This window comes from Mytilus trossulus, chromosome 11, assembly GCF_036588685.1.
Source record: "Mytilus trossulus isolate FHL-02 chromosome 11, PNRI_Mtr1.1.1.hap1, whole genome shotgun sequence".
Lineage (NCBI taxonomy): Eukaryota > Metazoa > Mollusca > Bivalvia > Mytilida > Mytilidae > Mytilus > Mytilus trossulus.
Window position 1 is genome coordinate 1,054,291 of NC_086383.1, and position 20,451 is coordinate 1,074,741.

At 33.0% G+C, this 20,451-nt stretch overlaps 1 protein-coding gene across 3 annotated transcripts; it reads left to right on the forward strand.

Moving 5' to 3' along the window:
• The first annotated feature begins 204 nt into the window (after positions 1 to 204).
• LOC134691653 (galactoside alpha-(1,2)-fucosyltransferase 1-like) lies at positions 205 to 9,808 on the forward strand. 3 transcript variants are annotated; one of them, XM_063552213.1, is made up of 2 exons: positions 205 to 339; positions 8,762 to 9,808. In XM_063552213.1, the coding sequence occupies exons 1-2, from the start codon at positions 306 to 308 to the stop codon at positions 9,697 to 9,699; spliced, it is 972 nt and encodes a 323-aa protein (XP_063408283.1). In that variant the 5' UTR covers positions 205 to 305; the 3' UTR covers positions 9,700 to 9,808. The 3 variants fall into 3 exon arrangements, with proteins under 3 accessions (XP_063408283.1, XP_063408285.1, XP_063408284.1); XM_063552215.1 differs by lacking the exon at positions 8,762 to 9,808 and adding an exon at positions 1,990 to 2,934; XM_063552214.1 differs by lacking the exon at positions 205 to 339 and adding an exon at positions 7,121 to 7,244.
• Positions 9,809 to 20,451: the final 10,643 nt, after the last annotated feature.

Consider the following 20,451-nt stretch of genomic DNA (forward strand, 5'->3'; position numbering starts at 1 on the left):
TACATTTTAAATATTATTGTTTAATAAAGCACATTTATTTTTGTAGAATATTGTTCTTATTTTTATTTATTGTTTTGTTCGTACCAGGTGCTCTAACACTAAACAAGATATCTTATAGATATCCAAACAATCAGATTATGTAATGTAAATGCAACGTCTTTATCGAGTTTATTTCGAATAACATATGTAAGAGATAAGATATAATGACCTTATGAGAAAATATGTCAAAATTCGCCACGGAATTACTATCGTGTATAGTTTTGTGTATATCTAATTTTCTGAAAAGAAAACCACGTTGATACAAAATGCTTACACAAACGGAAATGCATCTTTTTCTTGGTAAGTCATCTGTCTATACATGATAAGGCTGAATGACACAACTCACCTCTGATTCTTTTTAAAAACTTATAACATTGTCTGTCTTGAAATCTTAAACTTCGTACTTGTTTGGCTTTATTAATATTTTGATATGAGCGTCACTGATGAGTCTTATGTAGACGAAACGCGCGTCTGGCGTACTAAATTATAATCGTGGTACCTTTGATAACTATTTACACCACTGGGTCGATGCCGCTGCTGGCGGACGTTTCGTCCCCGAGGGTATCACCAGCCCAGTAGTCAACACTTCGGTGTTAACATGAATATCAATAATGTGGTCATTTTTATAAATTTCCTGTTTACAAAACTTTAGAATTTTTCGACCAACTAAGAATAGTCTTTTTCCTGGCATAGATGACCTTATCCATATTTGGCAAAACTTTTTTTGAAAATTTGGATCCTTAATGCTCTTCAACTTTGTACTTGTTTGGCTTTATAAATATTTTGAAATGAGCGTCACTGATAGGTCTTATGTAGACGAAACACGCGTCTGGAGTACTAAATTATAATCCTCGTACCTTTGATAACTATTGAATGCAAATGTAATAAACAATCGATAAATTGCTTTAATACTAGTTTTAGTTGATTGTGGTTGTTTGGTTGAAAATTACATTTTTTAATCTAACGCTGGAGTGAGGTGAAAAAATTTCAATTAGAAATTGAAACTGTAGATCATAGGGTGGTAAGTTATGGAATACATTCAGCAAAACATATTGATAGGTTATTGAACTCTTATTTGCAATTTGTGTTTTTTTTTTATTTTAAATAGCTCCACTAGCTCAGACTTTTACCTTATGATTATCATTGTCAATTTTGGGTTTCGAATTGTAGAATAAAAGATATGAAAATTGGCTGAAATCTTTTTAATGATCTTTTTATAAATTATTGAAGTATTCAAAATATAAAATGAATGATGTGGGGCAATTGGTTTGCCTTATATCGTAGGGGAATAAAAGACACAAAAAACTGCGAAAGGTTTTATCTGTAAAGTTAAATTAAGACTGTTGCTGGAAAATAAGTGTAAGTTGAAATGTGGCAAAACAAATCATTGCAACAAGTCTACGACTAACCATTCAAAACACTTTAAAATGTGTCTTTAAAAGGCAGCATAATGAGATTCGATACATGACATGCATGAGGCGTGTATTTGAATATCCACATTTTTAACAGAACGCATATTTATAAGCTTGCGTTAAATCGCCAGATGAGAGTTTTGCGGATGACGATAATTCTATTTTTTAGTAAACTCTTAGTCGGATATCTAAATAAATCAAATCATATAGTAATTTACATATATGCATTCCATTAATACTTAAACCAGTCTAAGCCCTTTTATATCAAAATTCTTCTTTTGACCTTATAACTTTATTTTTTGATTTTTTCTCAAACTTTATTATGTTGTTGTATTTACAAATTATATTGTCAAGAAGCAGTTTTTTTTTATTAATTAGAATTTTAAATAAAATGAGAATTACAGTAATTTTTTATTCGGAACAATTTTATCATTCCTCTAAAACAAGCCACAGCTACTAGTAATAGTTGTTGGCTAAAAGGAATTAACATACAATATAGCATAATTTTCTATAATTGATTTCTTTCGTCTAATTTTAGGAATGTCGACTGTTGTTACCATTTGTACATTTGGACTTTATGTATTCCTAGCATCGACTCACACACAAATTGTTCCCCACATAAAAGACCACCTATGTCCAGACTGGACAGGAAGGTTAGGCAATCTCATGTTTCAATATGCCTCACTTTTTGGAATAGCAAAACGCAATGACATGGTTTTAACTATACACGAAGATGATGAAATAACCTCTGTTTTTGACAATTTGTTTGCGCTAAAGTTACAAAATAACTCAGTTTGCGAACATGTACAAATATGGGGCGAAATGGAACCCTGTTTGTATGACATGTTAGCTGCAACTATTCCCTCCAACCGCAATGTGAAACACATGTCCTTATTACAATCTTGGAAATATTTTAGTCACGTCGAACAAGCTATTAGGGAACAATTCACATTCAATCAAACAATTGAATCAAAATGTCAAAAAATGTTGAATGATGCAATAATCGGATTTACTTCAAATCATACCGATACACCTGTGGGAAAACTGCAAGTAGTTGGCCTTCACATACGAAGAGGGGATTATTTGGACAAAGATAAAATGGCGTACGGATACCAGACAGCTGACGAAGAATACATTAATAAATCGTTAAACTACTTTCGATCAAAATTCAAACATGTGCTATTTTTAGCATACACTTCTTATTATTGGAAAGATTTATTGTGGCGGGAAAAACATGTTGTCGGAAGTGACGTTGTCCGAATGCGCGTGACTTCTCCGGAAGTCGACATGTGCGTTTTATCTAAATGCAATCATTCTATAATAACAGTTGGGTCATTTGGCTGGTGGGCGGCATGGTTGGCTAATGGTACAACAATCTATTATAAGAATGTAGCTAAAAATAATAGCGAGTATAGAAATGATTTTAGCGAAGACATGACTGATTATTTTTATCCAGGATGGATAGGATTTTAATTCATCTCTAAGAAACTTAATAGTGCTGACCGACAATATAAACTTAGATACAGATTAGATTTGATAACGATATATAATGCATTTTGTAATCAGCTAGTCATCAAATCAAATTGAAGGCAGGTTTACAATCGAATTTTGAAGACAAAACAAATATTCGCTTCGACGGTTTGCGGACACAGATTCTGTAAGAAAATGTTTAGATCCAAAGATATTTAATTAGCATGTAGAGATAATATACACTAAATGTTTTATGAGGTAAATATGTATTGTTTTTACCTAAGCAAAACTGATTGTCAAGAAGGCCAATGAGGAAAAAGTTCAATAGAAAAAAGTAAAAACACAAAAATACTGAACTCCGAGGAAAATTCAAAAAGGAAAATTCAAAATCAAAAGTCCAAACACACCAAACGAATGGATAACAACTGTCATATTCCTGACTTGGTACAGGCATTTTCTAATGTGAAAATGGTGGATTGAACCTGGTTTTACAGCTAGCTAAACCTCTCACTTGTATGACAGTTGCATCAAATTCCATTACATTGTCAACGATGTATGAACAAAACAAACATACTCAAAGAGTAAACATGTCAAAAATAGGGGTACAGCAGTCTTAATATCACTATAAAAACAACAAATCTAACGAAGAATCACAAAAAGGCAAACATCAAATTTAACATACCCAATTTGCTTTTCTTGTACCACTTAATTTATGTATGTAAAGTCTACCCGTAAAGGAAAGAAGGTTTGCATTGCTGGTGTAAAAATGCGCGTTTGAAATTCGTACAGGTAGACATAAAAATAATTTAAATAGAAAAAAGTTCAATAGACAACTGTACGACTTTATTTTTAAACAAATGGTAGCCATTGCTTTATTCCATTTAACGTGAGAACAATGTATTTAATAATTTACCGAAGTTTTTACCATGAACTAAATTACGATAGATTTTTCGATATTCTTGTAAAAATTACGTGTGACTTAACGTGAAGTTTTTAATTTAAACCAATACGTGAGTATTTTCCGAAAATTTCATTAATAACAATAAAAAAAATTGATCTATAATGATTTACTCTTATAAATGTTGACTAGGATGGAAAGCTATCTCATTGGCACTCATACCACATTTTCTCATATCTTTTCACACTGAAACACTTTTGAATTCTTTGAAGTTTAAACAAAACATGTTCATATAAAGTGCTTGGGTTTTTTTTTAAAGATAGTTTAATATTTTATTTTCTTTGTTGAATCTTTTTTTGTTTTGTTATCTTAACTATGCCTATGGATCGTTAAAAAAATACATATGGAATCGTGATATCTATTAATAGAAAACAACGATGTGGTATAATGATTAAACACCATAAATCCACCTGTTTCTCGTTAGGTAGATTTTCTAAAATATAAGACATAAATACAATTAGACAATAGACTTTTCATATATAGAATTAAAAAAATTTTTATTTGGTTAGTAGATTTATTGACTAGTTATTTCTTTAAGCTTTTCATGACCTTGAGACATTAAGCAGACACCATGTCTCCTTTCCAGTATTTACTAAAATGAGACGATTTAGATTAAAAGTCATTTACTATTTAATTTGTATTGCGTAGAAAACCAAGTGCTTCACAACTTAACAACAAACAAAAGTCAATAATTTCTTTTGTAGGTCGTCTGTCTGGTATATATACTATGAATAAAATGAGGCAGAAAATTAAAAAAATACGAATTGGTTTATGATTGATTAGTTCGTTGACTGTAGCCTGTGTTTGCGTCTGGAAGCAATTTTCTTATGCATTTTCAAGACAATGCCAAGTTTATCTAGTATAATGTCTTCTTCAAATATGCTTTCTATTAATACTGACATGGGACCCAATAGTGTAAAAGTCACTATATCTTCGGAAACGATAAAATGGTGGACTTTTATCAGTTATTGAGTTAAAATTATCAAAACAAATACCATGTTCATTCCACTATAAAAGAGGGACCAAAGATACATGAGGGACAATCAAACTCATAGATCGAAAATAATATGACAACGCCATGGCTAAAAATTGCAAAAGACAAACATACTCATAATAGTAAATGTACACATGACACAACATACATGTATAAAACAAAAGACAAATCAACACGAACCTGGCCTACCAAAAATTGGGGATGATCTCCAATACTCCAGCAGGGGTGGTCCCAGATACTCCTGCAGGGTAAGCAGATCATTCCCCACCACTAAACATCCTATAGAAGAAATGTTTATGTTTTGTAAGAAGTGGCATTTAAGTCCAACTTTCTTAAAAAATATTCTTTTTATTCGATATTAATGATTTGGCTGATGAAGCTTCTTTTTTACATATAAATGACATAAAACGTAAAAACTGCCATCTAGAATATTTCCAATGTCAGATAGTTTGGAGAATAAATACATAGAATACATTCTTCTAGTTTCCATTTAAAAGCACTCTTAAGGTAGAATTGTAGAAGTTTAGTACATATATTCTATTTCTACCTTGTGTCACGTGACGAGATTCCTAGACAATCGATCTAGATTTATCAGTGATAGGTGTCTGGTAATTAGGACAGACCTGAATAGAAAGTTAATGTGACTAATAGGAAGTCTTCTTACGCTGCTGCAGAAAATGTCTTTACCAAATATTTTTTATTCTAAGGTACAACAACTAGTTTTCTTACAGAAGTTGATCATTAATTGGACATAAATTTATGTTTATTCAGATAAAAGTCTACATATATCTTTGATTCTTCCATTTATTTGGACTCGACTTTACTACTACTACGTTTCCTCAGTTCAATAAACTTCATATTGAAATTTCTATGACGATTTCGTTATGTGTCAGGTGTAAGGCTTGTTGATATCACGTGTAGACTCACTTACTATGATAACGCATTGATTTTTTTGAAATTTACTAAAAGTCAGTTAATAAGATGACGTGCTCAAGTACCCAGAAAGTACTGATATATTTAGAAAAACCATACATTGTCTCGAAATATCAATGTTATGTGTTCAATGCTTAGAAACAGGTAGAAAGCGAGGCTGTGCCGAGCATTTCTACCTGTTTCGAGCCGAGTACAAATAGCATTGATATTTAGAGACAATGTATGGTTATTCTCTATATACTGCAACTCTATAAACTGTTCTAAATGAAGTATTTTGGGTAAAAACATCATTTCCAAATTTGAAGCGGACGACGTTTAATTTCCGCGAACCTGTATGTTTTATTGACGTCATTAATAAAACTCTACGGAAACACATTGTCAACGTCATAAACAGGTTGATACACCGTTAGTGATTGTATATCACATATGAATATACGGTCAATGCAATTTGACTGCTCAAAGAGCACAGCTGCAGTATATATTTGTATCTATATATTGTCAAGATGGTTGTACAACACACTTTGACAAGAATAGTACTGATTCGAAACAATGATAATAGTTATCAAAAGTACCAGGATTATAATTTTATACGTCAGACGCGCGTTTCGTCTACATAAGACTCATCAGTGACGCTCAGATCAAAATAGTTAAAAAGCCAAATAAATACAAAGTTGAAGAGCATTGAGGACCCAAAATTCCAAAAAAGTTGTGCCAAATACGGCTAAGGTAATCTACTCCTGGGGTAAGAAAATCCTTAGTTTTTCGAAAAATTCAAAGTTTTGTAAACAGAAAATTTATAAAAATGACAATATAATTGATATTCATGTCAACACCGAAGTGCTGACTACTGGGCTGGTGATACCCTCGGGGACGAAACGTCCACCAGCAGTGGCATCGACCCAGTGGTGTACATAGTTATCAAAAGTACCAGGATTATAATTTTATACGCCAGACGCGCGTTTCGTCTACATAAGACTCATCAGTGACGCTCAGATCAAAATAGTTAAAAAGCCAAATAATAGCTAATATAAAACCTATTGTTAGAATTATCTGTTGTTACATCATATTTATATTTAGTCATCTGCAATTATTTTTTTTTACATCAAATGTGTTTAAAAAGTAAAAATGTCAATAAACACAAGAACCTTAATTAACGTGTCGGTCATCTTTTCCTCCACATCCGGGATCAAATATCGAATGTGCCATAAAGCTTAAAACAATTACCTATTGTTCTATCTATAATGAGATTGTTATATTCAATGTCGTTATCAATCCCATTCATATACATAGACAATTTAAGAGATAAGAAATGAGGACCTTAAGAAGAAATATGTGAAACGTTATAGCTACATTATACATTTGACAATATCGGTACATATTGTACATGAAACCTAGTTTTAAACAATGCTAAAACAAACAGAAATCCATCTTTTTCTTGGTAAGTTTTTTGTCTATTACAAATGGATATGAATATATTTTGAAATTTGAATGGAATGAAACAACGATTAATTTGTTAAATCACTATCTTTTTTGTGTTATGCCTAGTGATCGAGTAATGTTCCAAAATGATTGTTCAAAACAGAAAAGAAAAGGGGAAATAACTTCTGATTATTTTATGAAGCATAAAAAAAGAGCTATCAACAAACGATATGTTTCAACTAGATGTTAAAACAGTTAGAAATTGAGATAAGTGATTTGTTCCATAACTGAAAATTTTTAATATAAGCCATTTATCAGTAGTGTGGCATATATTTTCTATAATTAGGGTCATGACGCTATCTTAAACCTAAAATTATTGCTTATAATCAATACCAGATAAAAATGCATGTTAAAGCAAATCCAGACACATGAATGTATTATATCATTTCACGGATTTGGCTATACTATTTGGACCTTTTGGATTATAGCTATTCATTCGTAAAATGCTTTGTACATCTTTTATATAAGCTTTGGATTTCAAATATGTTGGCCACGAGCATCACTGAAGAGACATGTATTGTCGAAATGAGCATCTGGTGCAAGAAATTTGGTACCGTTAATTTTATTACTACCACTGGGTCGATGCCTTTGCTGGTGGACTATTAGTCCCCGAGGGTATCACCAGCCCAATAGCCAGTACTTCGGTACTGGCATGAAAATACGGATTTTTTGTGTTATTAAAATTAGCTGTTACAAAATGATATAAATTATTATAAATTAAGCAATGTATCTCCCTCATGCATAGCTCTGATTCCTTTCACGGATTTGGCTATACTTTTTGGACATTTTGGATTATAGCTCTTCATCTTTTATATAAGCTTTGGATTTCAAATATTTTGGCCACGAGCATCACTGAAGAGACATGTTTTGTCGAAATGCGCATCTGGTGCAAGAAAATTGGTACCGTTAATGTTATTATACCCTTCAGTCTTCGTAATTGTGAGATCTTGGATTTACACTGAATTGAGACCAGATGACATTTTAAACTCAGAATCAATTTAACAAATGCTTTGTACAACTGAGCCCCACTATAACGTAATACATTTTAAGAAAACCATAAACGCTTACTTTTATTCTGCCCAACTTACCATACAAAATTTTAAGACCTAAAGAATAAATATTTAGGAGTAAGAATAATGAGACATAGGAGGGTAATATGTCTGTCTTTGAAGTTTTGTCATTTGACAAAGCACGGTAAAAATCCGACGCCGTGTGTAGGTTTATAAAAGAATCAGATGTGGTATGATTGCCAATGGAACAAATCTCCAAAAAGGCCAAGTGACACAGATATTAACAACTATAGATCACATAAGGCTTTTCAACAATGAGCAAAGCCAATACCGCATAGTTCCTAGCAAGTTTCATATTCAAAGTATATTAAAATAATGTCATGCTTAGATACATATCATATTTGGTGCTAAACATCAATCCATTCTTACATTGATTGGTTATTAATTTTATTCCTTTTTGTTGTAGGAATGTCGGTTGTTGTGACAATCTCAACATTTGCAGTCTGTGTACTGTTATCATCAACTAAAACAGAGGAATTGTTCCCCCACATTAGAGGTCATCTGTGCGCAGACTGGACAGGGAGGCTTGGTAATATAATGTTTCAATACGCATCTCTCTTTGGAATAGCTGAACGAAATGACATGGTGTTTGCCATTGATAAATTCGATGAAATAAACTATTCGTTTGACAATTTGTTTGCGCTTAAATTAAAAAATAAATCAATTTGTGAATATGCACAAACATGGGGCGAAAATGAGCCTTGTCTGTATGACGAGAATGCAGCCAATGTTCCCGCCAATCTCAATGTTAAACACGTGTCCCTATTACAATCGTGGAAATATTTCAGTCATGTCCAACAAGCTATTCGAACACAATTTAAATTCAAAGAAGAATTTGAAACTAAATGCCAACACGTTTTGAACGAAACAATAATTGAATGGACTTCAAATCATTCAAGTGTACCGAATGATAAACTCCAAATAGTTGGAATTCACATACGAAGAGGAGACTATTTGGACAAAGGTAAAATAAAGTACGGCTATCGGACAGCTAGTGCGGATTATATTAACAAATCAATGAACTACTTCAGGGAGAAATTCAAACATGTATTGTTTTTAGCTTACACTGCTCATAATTGGAAAGATATGTTATGGCGTGAAAAACATGTGATAGGAAGTGACGTTGTTCTTATGCACATGCATTCCCCGGAAGTTGATATGTGTGTTTTATCTAAATGCAACCATTCTATAATAACAGTTGGCTCATTTGGCTGGTGGGCGGCATGGTTGGCTAATGGTACAACTATTTATTATAAGGATATGGCTAAAAATAATAGCGAGTATAGAAAAGACTTTAGCGAAGATATGACTGATTACTTTTATCCGGGATGGATAGGATTCTAATTCATCACGTGATATAAATCGTTATGACCGATATCAAAGCGACATTATATCATATTTGCATGTAGGACGAGATTTGATAACCGTTATGTATACCACTTTGAAATATAAAACATGCAAATAAATATGAAAGTGCATGTAATATTTTAACTGATTAAAAGATAAAGTGCTTTTGCCTGTAGATAATAACCTAGTAATATTTAATCTGCATGTATGAATAGATTCAAAGATAAATGTTTACTACATACTAGATATTAAAATAAATAATTAATGATGTTCACACTGCAGATAGATGAGAATTTAAATTATTGGATCCACGTTTGTTCTTATATTAATAACATACCATGAAAATGAAATGTTTCATACACAGTACATGCGGAGTACAATGTATCCTAATGTTGTAACTTCAATAATTCCGTCTCCTTTTTCGGAATGTGGCATACCAAATAAGACATTTTACCTGGTTTGTACTTACATGACAAACAGGATGGGTGCCACATGTGGCGCAGGATCAACTTACCCATCCGGAGCACCTGATATTACTCCCAGTTTATGATTGGGATCGTGAGGCTCAGTATTTAGTTCTCGTTGTTGTGTTTGGGTACTATTGTTTGTATGCTGCTATTTTTTCTCTTTTAGTCAAGACTTTGTCAGTTTATTTGTTAATTTGGTATTTGCTTGTCCCTTAAGTATCCCTCGCCTCTCTTTTACACAAAATAAGTAACCTATTTTTCCTTATAGGCACTGGTAATTTACTAAATTTGCTAAATACAATTCGTTAGGTGTTTTTGCGGTTTTGATTTTGCCATCTTCCGTTTTTAATTTTCCTTGCAGTTTGGAATTTTTAGTTTTTAGTATGTTACGTTTTTAAGACTGTACGGAACATGCGTGGATATGCACATTCTCAATCATGTACTTGATTTTTGATTTGTATGTAACATATTGTGTGTTTACTGAAAAAGACCAGAAAAAATCAATTTCGAGTGTTGATTGGCAGTGTTCTATATCATTTGTTAATTCAAAGCATTTGAAAGGATTATCAAATTACATAATTCTTTATTAAAAAACCTTGTTTACTGCGAATTGATTGTTTGGTTAAAGTGTTATATGGAAAATTATTATCAATTATGTAACAGGTTTCGTAAAGTTTTTTGTTTGTTAAAAAGTTTTACTGTGGACGGATGCAAAATTATTCGTGAGTCACATGACGGAAGCATATTTTTGTATATACACGTAGACCTTACATGTATGTTGTAGGATTGCTACCTTATTGATGTATGACCGACATCATTTGTCTTCTATAATTAACGATAATGACAGAAAATATAGCTTGTTCTTATGTTGTGCTGTTACACCACTGTCTCATGTTAGAGGAGAGTTGGCGCCTTCAACCTACTGGTTAAATTCCGTTGTTTTTTGGTTTATTATTTTGTACAGAAATTTGGCCTTTATTTCTCGTTTTAAATGTTTTTAAATTTGTCATTGTTGGTCTTCTTTTATCTAGTATGGGCTTTGTTTATTGTTTTGTTTATTGCTTAAGGCAGAACAAGAACACAGTCGATTAATAATGAATATTTACTTAATTCCAACATTTCCACAGAAGTGCGTTTTTGTGTATATGTGTGTCCAGGCATTTAAAAAAACGAACACAACACGATAGAAATGTTATGCGTCCGAAGCGTTTCAATGGGTTTCTAACGCTAAGAGTTCTAAGAGGACTCATTTTGAAATTAATAAATCGACAATTTTAGTAAGGTTTGTTATAAATTAAGTCAATTCAATTCAATTCAAAGCTTTATTTATAGTCGGCATGTCATATAACAAATAAACATAAGCTCTCTGAGCTTTTATAACCGACAAACGCATACATTTACATAACAATAATACACAATACAAATATTAAAACATAAAAGACATAGAACATACATTTCATGCACATTTAGGCTGCACTATTAAATACTATATTATACACATGCATAAGCACTAAAAGCAAACATAAAAACTAAAGCACAGCATTCACAAATTATAAAAAGCTTAGCAAACATTCACAAGAAGCAGCACTATTATATTTCAAGCTATAACATATAATATAAAACTATGCACATGCATTGCAATGGCATGAGTTGCCATTCCATGAGTTTATTAGACTCTTGAATTGGGTAAAAGATGTTTCAGTTCTAAAGTGGTTTGGCAACTCATTCCATAGTTTGGCAGCAGAATATCTGAAAGATTTCAAGCCATACCTTGTTGTTCTTACGTCTGGTATTTCAGCTAAATTTTGGTATCCGAAAGAATATTTTGTTTTTTTAATATTTATAAGGTCATGGAGGTATACTGGATTTTCATGATTGAGTGTTCTAAAGACCTCTATTGCCATGGTTCTTAGGCGTCTTACTTTAAGTGATGGCATTTTTTATTTTAAAAGTAAGTCTTCATATGTGCTGTTGTGATCCTGGTAAATGAAGCGAAGTGCTCTTTCTTGTACTTTTTCAATTTTTTTAGTGTTGGCCTCGCTGCAGAAATGCCAGGACAATGAACAGAAATTAAAGTTTGACATGATAAAGAAGTGATATATTGTTAATTTTCCAAGTTTGTTTAAGTATTTGCCAAGTCTTTTTAATACATTTAGTTGTCTGGATGCTTTTTTGCAGATGTTTGATATATGCGTGTTAAAATTTAGTTCAAAGTCAATGGTGATGCCTAATAGTTTGACCTCTTTTTCACATTTTATTTTGTTACCTGCTAGATCAAATGTAATGTTTTTGCCCATTGTTTTTTTGCCAATTGCCAAAGCTTGAAATTTTTCAGGGTTTGCCTTCATTTGATTGGAAGAAAACCATTCTATTAGAGCCAAACTGTCTTTTTCAAGTGTGGAGATAACGGTGTCTATATCTCTATTTGCATAAGATAATGTATTATCATCAGCATAATTGTAGAGTGAACTGTTTGTGGTGAAGTGAAATATGTCATTAATGAAGATGTTAAACAGTATAGGACCTAGAATAGAACCTTGTGGTACTCCTTTGTATATGTTTTGCCAATTGCTCAGACTAGAGCCAACTCGAACACATTGTTTCCTGTTAGATAAGTAATTTTTAATGAGTTTTAATGAGGAAGTTGAAAGACCATATGCTTCAAGCTTAAGCAGTAGAAGATCGTGAGGGAGACAATCGAAAGCCTTAGATAGATCCATTAGAATTGAGCCAATAAACTTATTTTGATCAAGTGCCATTTTCCAGTCCTCTATAATCCTGAGTAGAGTAGTTTGACATCCATATTTTGGTCGAAATGCAGATAAGTATGGATGAAAGTGTGTATTGAAGTATTCAACTAGCTGGTTGTAAATTGCTCGTTCAAAAAATTTTGAAATTGCTGGAAGTATACTTACTGGTCTATAGTTGCCCACATCAAGTACATTGTTCTTTTTATGCAATGGTACAACTTGTGCCTCTTTTAATTTGTCTGGAAAAGTGGCTGATTTAATAGTCTTGTTTATCAATTCAGTTATTGGTTTTGTGATAACTGGTTGTGCTAGTTTTAGAACCTTAACTGATATGCCATCTATTCCTGTTGCCTTTTTTATGTTTAATTTTTTAAGTTGTTTATCTACAAATTCATTTGAGATGGCACTAAATTCTAGTTGTTGTGTGGCAGTTTTGTTTTCGTGTATTTTTTTAACACTTGGATGGTTATTATTAGCAGGTGTGTTGTTGCCAATATCTTTAGCCACATTTATAAAGAAGTCATTGAAGTGTTCTGCTACTTTCTTTTGATCACTTATTATGTTTTCTTCATCACATAGAATGATATTTTTTGTGAAGTTGCTACCTTTGTTTGTAATAAAAGGTTTAATAGTAGGCCAGAAATCAGATGTTTTTGGTCCGCCTATGCAGCGTTCGTAAAAATATGTTTTAATGGATTTTTTCTTTATTTTATTGACTTGATTTCTCTGTTGTCTATAGAGTTCCCAGGTATTACCTGATTTTTGTTTGTTATACCTGTTGTACAGTTGTCTTTTTTTGTATACTGCTTTTCGTAGCTCCTGGTTCATAAATGGTGCTGGTTGTTTACATTGTTTTCTTTTTTTCAATGGAGCATGTTGGTCTAAAACATTTACCACAGCCTTTTCAAAATCTGAATATGCTTGATTAATATCATCTTGATCTATTATTTTAGAAAATTCAATTTTTTCTAAGTCTGAAATAAAATTATCTTGATCTAAATTTTTAAAGCTTCTATAAGTTTTATATTCTGTGTCAGTGCAGATATGCTCACTGCTGAACTTAATTGATAGATTTGATTTTGAAAGACTTACATACATATTTATGCAAGCTTTTCGCTTTTCTGTTCTTTTTGTTATTATTGAAATAAATATTATTCCTGCATTTTCAAAAGATCATAAAGTATTAATGAGGAGCCTTGTGGGTTATTTTCGTTCTTCGAGATCGGCGTATTTTCGCTATCATTATCATTATCAGTTTTTCTACAGATTTTTTGATTTTTTATATTTTCATGATCCGTGATCATAGAAAATCTTTATTTGTTCTGTATGAATCGTGATTGACTAAAAAATCAATTAGTGAATCGTGATGAGACTGGGATTCGAACTCGAGACCTAAAGCATGTCTAGGCACGACACATACCACTACACCATGAAGACTGGATAGGAACTATCAGTAATTTTAACATACTTAAAGGAAGCAAGATATTTTTTATAAGTGGTGCAAATAGGCAGACCTTCATTCAGTGAGGTTAATAGAAATAGGAAGATGTGGTGTGAGTGCCAATGAGACAACTCTCCATCCAAATAACAATTTAAAAAGTAAACCAATATAGGTAAAAGTACGGCCTTCAACACGGAGCGTTGGCTCACACCGAACAACAAGCCTTTTAATCAATAAGAGAGTTGTCAAACTGATTGTTCAATTTGATTTTACACTTTTTCAAAAGTGGGACGAGTCGGTAAAGAAGACTTTTTTTATAAAGTTGCGATAAAATGCTGGCCGATTGACCAGTGGGGCGAGTTGACATTGTTTGATATCTACTCATCGTGTTTGGGGTCATAAAGGGTATACATCATATAGTAATATATAAAAGTATATTATAATGGTTGTGTGGCGTTCTAAACTAGATTTTATGATATGTAAATGGTTTTCATCTATTAATCTAAAACAGCTGGGATGTAAAGTAGTTATCCCATTCGGACTTGGTGTGTCAGTGTTAGATCACCCTCTGGCATCCAGCCATCGGGGTGATCTTACACTGACACACAACGTCCTCGTGTGATAACTATGACATCTCATGTTATTCCTTAAGCAATTGCATTACACAATAAAATTTATCCATGATGACACGAGGTCCCACAATAAAGTGCACAGGTGAATAAAATAAAAACTTGATAAAAATTTGTATTTTCATGATCCTAGCTAAAAAAAATGCAATTATAAGTATTTAATGCGTCTTTTTGTAACAGCGTTGACAGTGTTCATATTTTTAGAACGAAGCGCGGGACGCTTCCGCGCTTCATACAAAAAGTACTTCGGTCAACGCTATTACACCCCAATGAACTTATAAAAAGAAGCATTCAATTCTTAATTACTATGGAAATTACGGAACCCGACAGGGGAAATGAAAATGAAATAAGCACCATTTAGATCCTGACACATATTTTGTTTTCGAGCAGTAATAACGTTATATTCTGTATACAATAACGATTGACCAAGTTCTTGATCGCGCCTGTTTCCGACTTCTACCCGACCGCCATCCGACTGTTCACGAACTTGACTTGACCATTCACGACTCCTTGATGACTCCATCAAGACTCCAACCCGACCACTTATTTAATACGTTTTCGATAATTCCGACCAATTCACGACCTCTTAACGTCTTTTACTCGATTAGCTAGACCAAATCAACTATACTCGATCTCAGCCTGATCCCGGCCAGACCAGATCGAATTGATCGTAAAAAGGGTCGTAGGGATATTCGGGTATGTACAATTTCAGCATAAAAACGTCTGCTTTTTTATATCACCCGCTGCAGCGGAGAAGGCATCGATTGTTAACCTTGTCCGTCCGTGAGAACTTACATTGTATACGTACGTCCCAACATTTAGTTCCGTTCTCTAATTTCTATTTTGCCTCAAACAAATTTTATGAAACGTATACACAATGCTTAATACCATAAAACACGAATTTGGGTGGTGTCACTTTTATTGTTCTTGGGTATTCAATTTGGCTCTTTATAACGTTATATGTAAACGGTGGCATTAACTGTGTCCCATGGACACATTTCCCGTTTATTTGGTTATATTCAGTGTTTCAGATACATAAATTTTGCCATCCCCTTTCTTACAAGTTAAGAATACATGTACTGTTTGTGTCATATATATGCATATGTATGTAATCAGTATTTTCCTAGAACTTATACCCAGTAGTTGAATGGTTAAATATAATTCTTTTTGGTGTATCCATGGCAACAACCTGCTTTATTCTAGTAATAATATTTCAAAAAGGGGGTAAGAATGTCACATTATTTCCCATAAAAAAGAATTTCAATCCCCTGGATGAAACCTTTTCTGAAATTGCTTTACATATATCTATCAGGAATTTAAATAAAAATCATTTGTCTTTCTCCTCATCTCTTTTTTATAAAATTGCGTCAAAAGCATACTTGCATGTAGGACGAGATTTGATAACCGATATGTATACTACTTTGAAATATAAAACATGAAAATCAATATGAAAGTGCGTGTAATATTTTAACTGATTAAATGATAAAGTACTTTTGCCTGTAGATAATAACCTAGTAATATTTAATCTGCATGTATGAATAGTTTAAAAGATAAACCTTTAGTACATACTAGATATCAAATAAAGGCAACAGTAGTATACCGCTGTTCAAAACTCATAAATCCATAAAAAACAAAATCGGGGTAACAAACCAAAACCGAGCGAAACGCATTAAATATAAGAGGAGAACAACGACACAACACCGAAATGCAACACACACAGAAACGGACCAAGCATCAGACAAAACACCACGAGAATAACAAATATAACATGAAAACCAAATACATGAATTTGGGATAGACAAGTACCGTGCCACGTCTTATCTCAATATCTCAAAAATAGGTAGAAACACAAACGACTCAACCTTAAAATGCAACACACAGAGAAACGAACAATAATTTAACAATGACCATCTTCCTGACTTGGTACATGACAATTTTAAAGGGTAATAAAAGTGGTGGGTTGAACCTGGTTTTATGGCATGCCAAACCTCGCACTTTAATGGAAAAGTTAAATATAACATAGAAATGACAACATAATATTACAGGACTACAATACAAATAAATAGGAGAACATATTAGACAAAGAAAAACCTGATTAATAGATTAACAAAAAGCATCAGGTTTAAAATTCAATACGCCAAAAACGCGCCTTGTCCACACAAGACTCACCAGTGAAGCCCAAATATAAAAGATCGAAAGTGAAAAAAGTACAAAGTTGTACAGCACTGAAGATCAAAAGTTGAAAAGGTTTCGCCAAATACGGCATTGTTTAAAATAAGTAATCAATGATGTTCACACTGCATATCGATGAGGATTTAAGGTTCATCTTAACAAACGGACAAATATGGCTGTATGTACATGCCAAAAATTACTCTGAGTACTGAGTACCCACCCGGAGCACCTAATATTACTCCCAGTTTATGATTGGGATCGTGAGGCTCAGTATTTAGTTCTCGTTGTTGTGTATGGGTACTACTGTTTGTATGTTGCTATTTTTTCTCTTTTAGTCAAGACTTTGTCAGTTTACAGTTAATTTGGTGCTTGTCCCTTAAGTATCCCTCACCTGTTTTTTACACAATAAAAATAACCTTGTTTTCCTTATAGACACTGGTAATTTACTAAATTTTCTAAATAACATTCGTAAGGTGTGTTTGAGCTTTTGATTTTGACATTTTCCGTTTTACATTTTCCTTGCAGTTTGGAATTTTTACTGTTTAGTATGTTACGTTTTTAAGACTGTACGGAACATGCGTGGATATGCACATTCTCAAACATGCACTTGATTAGTGATTTGTATGTAACATATTGTGTGTTTACTGACAAAGACCACCAAAATCAATTTCGAGTGTTGATTTGCATTGTTCTTTATCATTGTTCAGTTCAAAGCATTTGAAAGGATTCTCAAATTACTTAATTCTTTATTAAAAAACCTTGTTTACTGCGAATTGATTGTTCAAGTTAATATGGAAAATTATTATCAATTATGTAACAGGTTTCGTTATGCTTTTTGTTTGTTAATTATTTTTACTGTGGACGGATTCAAAATTATTTGTAAGTCACATGACACAAGCATTTTGTTTTTATATATATACACGCAGACCTTACATATATGTTGTAACGTTGCGCACGATGTTCCTACAATACGACGTTACACCACCACGACGTTAAAGAGAGTTTTCTGAAACTTTTGACGTACATTTATTCAATTTGTAAGTTTCATTTGCTTTTTTATGTAGTTGGTTGATTCTAAATCTGTCTCTATAGTCGCCGTCACGTAAAATTGGCACCATGATTTTTGTCAAAATTTTCTTAAATAATAATCGCGTTTACTCGTGATCATGTTTTTCAATTAGCGGAATAAAAATCCAATCCAAATATATACTACTGTCCTACCTTTTATTGTGTTTGCACTGTATAATCCTGACCTTCACATTTTTCAAGATTGTTTTCATTGTAAAAACCGCCATCTTGGTTTCTATGAGGATCCCTTACTACATAACATTCGTTACTCTCTGGTAATATCATTGTCATTGATGATACGATTTTCCCGCGCTTTTTACATAAAGATGACGCACAGCTCCGAGAGACACACGAAAATTGAGAGCACGTGGACTCCACGGCAACACTTCCGGTAATAACAATGTCGGATTCCACCATACAAAATAATCCTGGATTTTGTGAAGGTCAGGATTATACAGTGCAAACACAATAAAAGGTAGGACAGTAGTATATATTTGGATTGGATTTTTATTCCGCTAATTGAAAAACATGATCTCGAGTAAACGCGGTCGATATTTAAGAAAATTTTGACAAAAAATCATGGTGCCAATTTTACGTGACGGCGACTATAGTCATTTTGTGATGTCTATTAACCATGAATTTTTTTACCTCAAGTTGTGGAAATCGATTAAATAATGTTTACCCTTAATTCACCTTTAGGATGCACTTAGGGATTGCTATCTTATTGATGTATGACCGACATCATTTGTCTTATGTATTTCAAGATCATGACAGACAATATAGTTTGTTCTTATGTTGTACTGTTACACCACTGTCTCATGTTAGGGGAGAGTTGGCGCCTTCAAACTACTGGTTAAATCCCGCAAGATGATGTATGTGCCTGACCCAAGGTGGGAGCCTGTTATTCAATGGATTGCGTTTATTGCTGTGTTACATATTTGTTTTTTTGGTTTATTATTTTGTACAGAACTTTTGCCTTTATTTCTCGTTTTCAATGTTTTTAAATTTGTCATTGTCTTCTTTTATCTAGTATGGGCTTTGTTTATTGTTTTGTTTATTGCTATAGGCAGTACAAGAAAACAGTCGATTAATAATGGATATTAACTTAATTCCAACATTTCCAGAGAAGTGTGTTGTTGTATATGTTGTGTATATGTGTGTCCAGGTATTCAACAAACGAACACAACACGATAGAAATGTTATGCGTCCGAAGCGTTTCAATGGGTTTCTATTGCTAAGAGTTCTGATAGGACTCATTTTGAAATTAATAAATCGACAATTTTAGAAAGGTTTGTTATAAATTAAGTCAGTACAGATATACTGACTGCTGACCGTAATTGGTAGATTTGATTTTGAAAGACGTACATACATATTTATGCAAGAGGGACGAAAGATACCAAAGGGACAGTCAAACTCATAAATCTAAAACAAACTGACAACGCCATGGCTAAAACTTAAAAAAAAAAAAAAAAAAAACAATAGTAAACATGACATAACATAGAAAACTAAAGAATAAACAACACGAACCCCACCAAAAACTAGGGGTGATCTCGGGTGCTCCGGAAGGGTAAGCAGATCCTGCTCCACATGCGACACCCGTCGTGTTGCTTATGTGATTACAAATCCGGTAAATAGTCTAATTCGGTAGGTCAAATTCATGAAAGGGAAGGGGATTGTAGTTACGACGTAAGGAACATATCCGATATCATTTGTGAAACGGTTATTCCATAACGGTCAACCAACTCGTGATGGCGTCCGTAAAATTTACGAAGGGATGATTTCAACTTCACCATTTGGAACTCTTTATTTAATAGCTTCCTTGTGAGCAGTAACCCTCTATCAAGAAAATCATGATAGGAAATGCAAGCACGGGAATATCGTATCAATTGAGAGATATACACCCCGTATGCAGGTGCTGCTGGAATGTTGCTACTTAGAAATGGAAAGTTCACAATTGGAAATCTGTCGTAAAGTTTTGTCTTCAACCGACCCTCATTGTCAATTTCTAGATGTAAGTCCAGATATGAAGCTGACTTAACTGTATCTGTAGTATCCTTTATCTCCAATTCGATGGGATAGATGCGTTCCACATAGTCACCAAATTTTGAATTGTTTAGTGAAAGAACGTCATCTATATAGCGGAAAGTAGAGTTAAAGGATATTGCTAACTTCTTATCTTTCTTCCGAAGAAGTTCCTGCATGAAGTCAGCCTCTTAAAAATA

Coding starts and splice junctions, on each gene's coding strand:
- LOC134691653 (XM_063552213.1), top strand. CDS start 306: ATGCTTACACAAACGGAAATGCATCTTTTTCTTG. Junction 340..8,761: donor GGAAATGCATCTTTTTCTTG/GTAAGTCATCTG, acceptor TTTTTGTTGTAG/GAATGTCGGTTGTTGTGACA.